The sequence below is a fragment of the Triticum aestivum genome, chromosome 4A (assembly GCF_018294505.1).
Source record: "Triticum aestivum cultivar Chinese Spring chromosome 4A, IWGSC CS RefSeq v2.1, whole genome shotgun sequence".
In the NCBI taxonomy this organism is placed as follows: Eukaryota; Viridiplantae; Streptophyta; class Magnoliopsida; order Poales; family Poaceae; genus Triticum; species Triticum aestivum.
The window spans coordinates 513561373-513570738 of NC_057803.1; the positions used below are offsets into that span (position 1 = coordinate 513561373).

The 9366-nt window shown below is 47.2% G+C and overlaps 2 protein-coding genes across 2 annotated transcripts; one reads left to right on the forward strand and one right to left on the reverse strand.

The window, feature by feature from the left end:
* Window positions 1-1608: 1608 nt before the first annotated feature.
* LOC123082176 (uncharacterized) lies at window positions 1609-3845 on the forward strand. The gene is made up of 2 exons (XM_044504564.1): window positions 1609-1718; window positions 2433-3845. Exon 2 carries the CDS (start codon window positions 2451-2453, stop codon window positions 3603-3605), a length of 1155 nt encoding a protein of 384 aa, XP_044360499.1. The 5' UTR covers window positions 1609-1718; window positions 2433-2450; the 3' UTR covers window positions 3606-3845.
* A 398-nt stretch (window positions 3846-4243) lies between these two features.
* Window positions 4244-8270, reverse strand: LOC123086651 (lipase-like PAD4). The gene is made up of 4 exons (XM_044508430.1): window positions 8101-8270; window positions 7528-7906; window positions 4922-6114; window positions 4244-4796 (listed from the first exon to the last, which is right to left on the reverse strand). The coding sequence occupies exons 1-4, from the start codon at window positions 8124-8126 to the stop codon at window positions 4439-4441; spliced, it is 1956 nt and encodes a 651-aa protein (XP_044364365.1). The 5' UTR covers window positions 8127-8270; the 3' UTR covers window positions 4244-4438.
* Window positions 8271-9366: the final 1096 nt, after the last annotated feature.

The following is a 9366-nucleotide window of genomic DNA, read 5'->3' on the forward strand; positions in this document are numbered from 1 at the left end:
CGATCGCATGCAAGCGAACCGAGATACAAGCCCTCGCGGGATTGCCGCAATTTCGTGATCGATCGATGACGGCAACCTCTCTTTCCTTCTTAATTATTTTCGACGCTAGTTTTTGTTTTTTGATGAGGATTACACGCTAGCTTTTTCGATGGACGTGAATAATTAGGGCCCGTTCGGTATGCAGGTCAGAAAAACTAAGGAATATAAAAAAGTACAGGAACGGAGTTGGTTGTACAGTGCAATCCTGCATGACCCAAAACAGACGAATGAGAAAAAGAAGAGGTGTTCGGTTCATTGAAAACCTTACAGAGGTGTTCGGACTAGCAATGCGAGAACGTATATTATTTTATTCATTGCATGCCGGTTTATCTTCACTCACTGCCATGTGAAGTAATTTTTTATTCAGCTTGCATAGTGGCTGCCTCGGGCCTCCGCCCAAAAAAGAGATTAGACCAGATTTACAAAATCCTTTGGAATGGCGACTGTGAGAGAATCTTTCCACAGGGATATTGTAGATGTTTCCTTTGATCCGAACGCTGCCAAGGGAGATAAAACTGTGGAACGGACATTCCTATGGAAAAGTATCAAAATCCCGTGAAGCGAACACAGCCTTAACTCGGGAATGTTCCCGCGGGAAGCCCCTCGCGCGAACAAATCGTTTCCTCAGAAGGAGGGAACCATCGAACGTTTTACGTTCGCTGGAAAGAATCCCCACAGCGAACCACACATCACGTGCCAAAAACTGAGGAAAAAAAAGGCACAGCTTTATAGCAACAATAAAAAGTTTTTTTAAAGCAACAAAAAAGGCCTGAAACTGAAAACAAAATCAAGAAAACTGGGCCAAACTGTGTTGTTTTTTCTTTCACAAAACAAAAAAAATGTTTCATGCCGTGTCACTGTGCAAAAACTTGACATGTTTATTAAAACATTTTTTCTTTATTTTTTTCCATGGATCAGTACAAAAATGCCATGTGACAGTGCAAAAAACTACAAAAAAACTTTGCCATGAATTAGAAAAAAAATTGACACCACTTTTCAGGGTCCAAAATGAATTTGGCATGTGAACATAAATATTTTTTATAAAATGGCATGAGTTAGGACACAAAAAATGGTCATGCTCTAAAGAGTAAGAAATGCCATTGCTATCTAAATTAAAATTGCCATGGTCTAACTGTTAAAATTGTAATGCTCTGAAAGAATAAAAATACCATGCTACCTAAATTGAATATGTCATTGTCTACTTAATAAAAATGGCATGGACTAAACACTAAAATTGCCATGGTAACTAACAGAAATTACCCATCTTTTACCGAAGTGTCAATTTAGTATAGTTCTTTCAAAATGCATGTTTATATTAGGTCCCAGTTTTGTAGGAAGTGGTTCACCCATACATTTTCTCGGCCTTCCAGAGGGCGCGTCGAGCGTTTTCTCGGCCTTCCCAGATGCAGACTCTTTTCTCAAAGGTCCAGTCCAAACCTGACGGCGAGTAGGCCCAAAGATGCCTCAAGCCCAGCAGACACCGCACCCAGCCTAATTCCAGTTTTACAGCCCATTTTCTGAAGCCTTTGTACCTGTACACCGGATTGTCTCAGAAGAAAAAACTGTACACCGGCACAGTCGTACAGAGCACACGGCCTCACGCGCGCACCGGCGGCGGCTAGATCAGCGGTGGGCCGGTGGCGGATGCATGTCGCCGTCGAGGAACGTAAGTCGTAGAGGTAACGCCAAATCAGCATATTTTCATCCGGCAGATTCCAGATAGCTTGCCCTCGCTGGTTGGTTTAGCGTCGTCGTCTCCGGTAAATGTTGCAGCTCGTTTTGCTGCTACCTAGGGTTTGATTTGGTCCCAGATTAACGGGTGGAACTGATGGATTGTGACTGCTCGTATTAGCCAGAAAAAGAGAATCATATTGATCAATGATCATTATCTCTTAGACGGCCAACCGTGTTTGTATGTGTGCACTTTCTTGGTGTGGAAAGGAGGTGAAGGAGAAAAATAAATTGAATCTCATTCAGTTATTAGCAGAGAAGAGCGATTATAAGAACTGCACAAAATGGACATAAAGCCTGCTCGATGTAGAAATAATATTCCCTCTGATTTAGAAATGGAGTATGATAGTATGTGAGTTGTATTACAGGAAATTGGCACCATTGGATTGAACACTTTCTTTTGGTTGTGATTATATAACCACTTGAATAACAATAAATGGAAATTTTAGCTTGAAGATGAAAGTTGGACAGTGAAAATGGACTTCACACTTCGAAACAGAGGCACTAAATTAGTCATTCAATTTCACCCACATAGCACTGGAGCACATCTAATCGCCTATTCCTGATGTTTCATACTGCCTAATCCAGATTACTGTGATTCATTTTGCAATGATACAATATGACTCCCTGTTAAGAGTCCCCCATTTTTTGTTCTGAAGCAGATTCCTGGAAGCAGCAGCATGGCAAGGTACCAGCGATCATGGTCGGACATACCACCAGAGCTTGCTGGCCTGGTCCTCCTCCGCCTCCCTGCCCACTCTGACCGCATCCGTTTCGCAGCTGTATGCCGCCATTGGTGCGCCTCCGCAAGGCAGCATCAGCTGCCTCCGCCATTGCCGCGGTTCATACTCCCCGGTGGAACCTTCTTCACCTTACCCCACAGTGAATCCTTCCAGATCCCCAACGGTGCCGAATTCCACAGTTCCTGCGGTGAGTGGCTTGTCTTTGCATGTGACGACATCTGCTACCTCGTAGACACCTTCTCTGAGGCCACCTTGAAGCTCCCTGACCTAGACATGTACGACCCCATCGAGGAGCCTGACGAAGTTATCAACGGTCACAGCATACGCTACATTTGTCTGGACCTGAATGCAACCATGTCAATATACAAGGTAATCATGTGCTCAGAGCTCCTTGTTGCCGCCATCGTTGACGTTGGGGACCTCCGCACCCTTGCGGTGTGCCGACCGGGAGGTGACCTATGGTTTGTAAGTGCGCTTGGCTACGACAGGTCCCTTGACATAATTCTCCACGGAGGCAAGTTGCTCATTGTTGATGGATGGAGGAACCTTTACGTTATCGATGTCGAGGAGGACAGTGACAATGGCAGCCTACTCATTTCCCGGATCGAGCGCATCATCGAGGGTCCTCCCTGGCCCTTCAGGCGGTTCCCGGGTTTCCTCCTCGTATTTGACACATACCTGGCTGAATCCCGCGGCGCTCTGCTGCTGGTCCGCGGGACCATCTATGGCAACACACCTGCCGGCAGCCACACCAGGTTCGAGATCAGAGCAGTACGGTTTGAATTCGAGGTGTGTGAGGCAGACTTTCAGTCGTCTCAGTGGGTTGAGAAGAGGAGCGTGGGGGACGACCAGGTGCTGTTTCTTGGGCCAAGATGCTCCAAGTCTGTCTGTGCGTCCCAGTACAATCTGAAGGGGAACTGCATCTTCTTCCTGGATGACGACCGTTGCCAGTGGTACTGGAAGCATGCGCCGAGCGCGCCGAGCTCGTACGCGATATTCGACATGAGTGATGAGTCGGTCCGCTCGCCGCTTCCTAGAGGATCGTGCAAGGGCGAGGAGGCGCCGGCGACATGGCATTTTCCTAGGTGCTGATATTAGTCTGTTCCTGACATATGCACATCAGCGCTGAATACAAGCAACACTGTGGCTGATGATCACTGAATCGCTTCGTTGTCAATCAGATATGTTCTGTGTTCCAAAATGTCATTTTGATTCAGAATGCTGTAGTCTGTAAGTTTGTGACAGCGTTTTCCAAAAATTCTTCGTTCTTCCTGAGTAAAAACCCTGTAATTTCTCTTAAGCTGTTCAGTTGCGACAGAGAGATTCCATCAGTGCAGTGAGTGGCGTTGAAGATTTCGATGATCTAGAATACTGTAAGCATCATGGCAAAAATGTCGCCTTTCGATTCGAAAGACTCATCTCACAGTTTGCTTCATTTAGAATACATGTCTCCAAATATTAATTTAGAAGTTCTCAAAAAAAATCTGAAAATTTGAATATTCACAAGATACATGTGTTACAATCCCTTTGCTTTTTTTGTTTCACGATGTGTAGTTTTAATTTAGATTTGAAATTTAGGGATTGTAGACACATGTTGGAATTTTTTTAAAACTTGCAGATTTGAATTTGCGATGCGGTATCACGGTGTCATGCAAAGTTTGATATCAGACGCTGATCATACAGGGACACTATACCACCCAGATGCTCAATAATGCAGATCAACGATGGCCTTGAAGAAGAAACAACTGAATAAATCAGCATCAAGATGCAAGAACTGATACAACAACATAATGCAGTGCCACTGCGGTCTGCAAGCCTACGCGTATTTACAACCGCCTATACGAGGGCTATACTAAGTTACCTAAAACTAGTGGCAAAAAAAAAAATAGAATTCTTGAGCTGCTCCAGCTAATTCATCATCAGAACTAAAACAAGGACGCTGTTCTGGCTTCGTCTCTGAGCAAGAGCTTCTTCCACTCCTCCACCCAGCGGGTGTAGCTGGACTGCGGCGCAAGGACGTCGATCGACACCTCCTTGCTCTCCACCAGCTCCCTGGCGTACCGCTCGAACTCCCGCAGCCTCCCGAGCTTCATCGCCAACATCGCCACGTCTTGCTCAGCCTGGGCGCTTTCAGTCTGATCCCATGCCTCTTCCACCCTCGCCCAGAAGCATGGATCCTGAGTCAGCCCGGCGTACTTGCTCCTCGCTGTGGCAGCCGTGTCGCCGGTGCTCGTACCAGTGAAGGCTCCCTTCTCCTTCCACCACTTGTCGAACAGCTCATACCTGTGAAGTGTAGATCTCTGTGAGCTCACTGACCAAGCATGAACAAATGGTGTATGCAGCTCCAACATACTCCCCCTCAATCTTAGTTCAAAACTGCGACACTTATTATGGATCGGAGGGAGTACCTGCTGTCCCGGCCATGGGTGATGTAGCCGCCTCTGGTCTTGTGGAAGTTCTTGCGGTGATAGTCTGCGATGTCCAGTGGCTCGACGAGGAGCTGGTAGAACCGGGCGGCATTCACCCACTTGGCCCGGCGATGGAAGTCGTGCGGCAGCTGGCTGTTGTCGAGCATTGCGAGCACACCATCCCAAAACTGGCCCAGCTTGATGCGACACATGTCGGCCATGTTGAACTTCTTAGGTGACCTCCGTTGCTTGAATGCGTCATAGTACCCCATGTCGCCGTCGAATGATGCCTTGTACCACTCGACCTGTGCCCGGCATGGAGTGATCCGCCCCAGCCGTGTTGAGAGTCCCGCGCAGTTCAAGCTTGGGCTGCGACCCGCTCGCTTAGACGCCTTCAGCCAGTATCGCGTTGTCGTGGCCTCCATTGCCTCGCTGCCAATGCCGGAGGCCTCCATAGCCAGGGAGATGCCAGCGTCGTAGTTGGAGTTGGACATGGACGCCAACACGTCCATGGCATGCGGGCGCCGCTTGAGGAGCAAGTTCTGTGGCATTTTCAGCACAAGATCGCCGTAGCAAGAGTGTGCGGCCTCCAGGGATGTCGTGTTGCCCCGCGCGTAGCAAGCGGCAAATGTGGCATAGAGCATCTGGACTGCCGCTGTTGAGTTGTCAACGCACACTGCACCTTCCGGCGAGCACAGCACGTAGGCCCCGAACGGACGATAAGGGCTCCCGCCTCGCGACTCTGGGTCCACGAGCTTCTGCTCCATGGCAACCGTGCGGACATGCGCCTGTATCAGTTGACGCAGCCCATCCTGCTCGGCGTCCACAACACGAGTGGTCATTACGCCCGTGTTGTGAGTGTGTCCTGGCCATTGCTGCAGCTGCATACCGATGATGACGCGCACAGGGATAGCGTCTAGGGGGCAGAAGAGGAGCCTCGGGACGACGTCGTGCTGTGAGACGACATTACAGAAGTTGCCGCCCCACCGCTCGCGCAGGATGGCCCTGGACAGGGCCCCGTTGCCGATCAGTGGGCTCCCGAATGTGACACACAGCACAGGAGGAGATGGACTGCATGGCGAGCTTAACGATGAGATGCAGAGGTAGTGCAGCGCCACAAGAGCGGCGATGGCTCCACCAAGTGAGTGGCCGGTGAACACCACTGCCTTGCCCTGGATCTGATTTAGCAGCATCTGTATTGTCATTAACCGAATGCAATGAGTAAGAAACAATTTTCAGCAATGAAAAAGCATCAAACCACTACAATACTGAGCTAGAAAAGAAAAAAAAAATCTTCTGATGCATAACTGCAAATAGCAAATACTATTTTCAGGAGAAAGATCAAGGAGAATATAAACATCCAGATTGATTCATAAGTAAGGAACAGGCCACAAATTTTATTTAGAATAGCAAGAAAGATACGAGAATTATAGCACCAGATGAAGACAGGTGAAGATCTTTGAAGCATTACTGAACTTGTCAAGAAACATTAAGGTCGTATGCCTGCTGACCGAGTAAAATGATACTACGTAATTATAACCAAATTCAAAAAAAGTTGTTCACATCTGGACAGCCCATGAAGAGTATATCTCATCAAAATCAGCATGTACTCTGGATGACAGTAAACTACGCACTATTATTCTTCATGGACCACTGAATTTCATAAATGCTCTAGATGCAGCCCTCATCCAGAACACGGAAATTTCCCCCGACTCTAATGGGAATGCAGTTGTTGCATCCACTTCATGTGAAATTACTGCATAAAATTCCCAGCAAATTCATGCGTTCCAAATAAAGCCGTATGGTATATATACTTCCATGCTGCTCTCAATCATCCTCATCTGTTGCCCGTGGGTCACACCAAAATTCCTTGCATGCAAGTGACAACAAAATAGCAATAGCATACAGTCTTGGTTGGGTGATGCGTAATGCGCCATCTGTGCCGTACTTTATGTTTGCAGTGACATAAAGTGGACAGGCGCACAGCATCTCAAGCTGGCCGCCAAGTTTGATAGAGATTGGATCTTTTCGATGAACTTACAAACTCTATGCCAAAGGCACCAAACTGATCGTAAAAAAATCACACAGAAAGGAGAAGATATGCACTGAACTAGCCTACCGCAACACAAAATCAATTTCAGACGGCACTACAATAAACAAAGAAGGTTAAGTCAACGGCAATCTCACATGCAACCTTTAGATTTGGTTTTCTTTCTAACAAATGATTTAGTTTTTGTTTCATTACTCCACAAGCCACAATGTTATTAAATTTATTGTCCCAGTTAAGCTGTTAAGTTATTATCGAGTGAAATCTCAAATAATTGACACTGTCATAATATAATCAAGTAGTAGTACATTATCTCATCTACTGATGTCTGCAGTCTGAAGTCTTTTAAGTGTGAACACAGGGACATACCAACCAACTAAAGACAGGCGCATCAACATCACCATAACTTGGCCCAAAGGACCAGAACCAAAAAAATATCAGATCATCACGCTAACAATCATCACAAGAAAAAATGATTAATCTGGGAAATTCAGGAGATAAACACTCGATTAAATGCTGATTGATGAGAAATTCTCGGCTAATTGATTGACTAATTTACCTGGAACTCAGGGGAGCCGCACAATTTCAAGAAGCACCGCAGAGCCAGCGCCTGCACGGCGACACGCTCCCCGGCGGCGGCCGCGTCCGGCTCGGCGGCCGCCAGCTGCGGGAAGGCCCGCGCGCCGGTAGCGTCGCCGGCGAGGCCGACCGGCGCGAAGACGTCGGCGCCGCTCGCCACCGCCGGGCGCGCAACCGACAGCGCGGCCTGCAGGCCGGAGAAGGCCACGTACACCGTCCCCCCGTCCCCGCCGCCGTCGCCGTGCGCGAACCCGGAGGAGGCGGCGCCCATCGCGGCGGCGGCCGCGCACCGGTCCCAGGCGCGCGCCAGCAGCGGCGACGAGGCCAGCAGCGCGCCGAGGACATGGCTGGTCTCGAACCTTCAAAGCGCACACGCATTTTCAGCTCCTCTATACATCTCTCTCCCAAATTCCTCTCCTTTTCTACCACCAAATCAGGGCGGGATCGGGAGAAGCGAAAGCGGCCAAGCCTTTGTGCGTCGAGTGCGCCGGGAAGTAGTTATATATGTGCTGAGAAGAGAGAAAAGTTATGGAAGAAAATCGGAGGAACTTACATGGAATTTTCTTCGGCGTCTTCCATGGCAGGCGGGCGAGCTTCCCGGAAATGGGGCGGCGCTGGGGAGAGCGAGAGAAGGGTTAGGAGAGGAAGTGGTCAAGTTTACTTTGCGTGGCCTCCGCGCTCTGGTGTGGTGGGGGCAGCCGGGCAAGGGAGCTGCAATTTCTATCACCGCTCTGGTCAAATATTTCGTCGACTTTGCATTTAAAGGCCCAGATTTTTTTTCCTAGTCCTCTCGTAGGGAAAATGCAATTTTTTTAAAGAAATGGTGGATAACTTGCATCTGAATAGATAACTTGCTTCCAATAATTTATTACTAGAAAAGTAAGAGCATCTCCGATAGCATGTGTATATTTGGATGTCTATATATTCATATAGACAATGGTCTAAAAGGATTCCTCGTATACATGTTCAGTTTTGCATCAGAACGTCTATATACAGGGACCGTGACAGGTGGTCCATCGCTGGGGAGAGCAAAACATCGTGGCCGCAGCTGAGTTTAGACGGCGCCTTCACATTGTCCAGGCGTGAACATTGTCGAGGTCGATTTAGAGGATGTATATATTTGAACGACCATATAGACAAGTTGTTGGACGCTTGTTTTGGGCTCATGTCGTGAAAAACGAGTATAGACATCCATATAGACAAGCTATTGAAGATGCTCTAATATGGTAGCAGTAATGATACAGTGGCAGTAGATTACAGAGTAGTAACAAAGTGCGACAGTAGTAGTAATTGTAACGGGAGCAACAGTAAATAAAGCGTAGGTATGGAAGTAGATTGTGGGTTTTGTTCATATGAGATTCAATATGGAATGGTCATAACATAGAGCAACAACAAATTAGCTTCAATTCATCAATCATTTGTAGACATGCATTTCATAAATAGTTGTACGTGCTTGCGGTAAGAACTTGCATAACATCTATTCTTCTACCCTCCCGTGGTATCGGGATCCTAGTGAAAATAGTAATTAAGATGCTTCTTTTAATAGAGAACCGAAACAAAGCACTAACATGCGGTGAATACACGTAATCCTCAAGGTAAAGTCATTTCCATCGATATCCCAATTATTGTCACTTTGGAGTCTAAGGTTCAGAACGATAGCATGTGCATACAACTTGCATGTAAGATTAAAACACAAATATATTCATGAAAACATAGAGAGTTCGGATCTGAATCATGGCACTCGGATCCTAGTGACAAGCATTAAACATATCAAAGTCATAGCAATAATAATCTCATAACATAGTGGATACTAGGCATC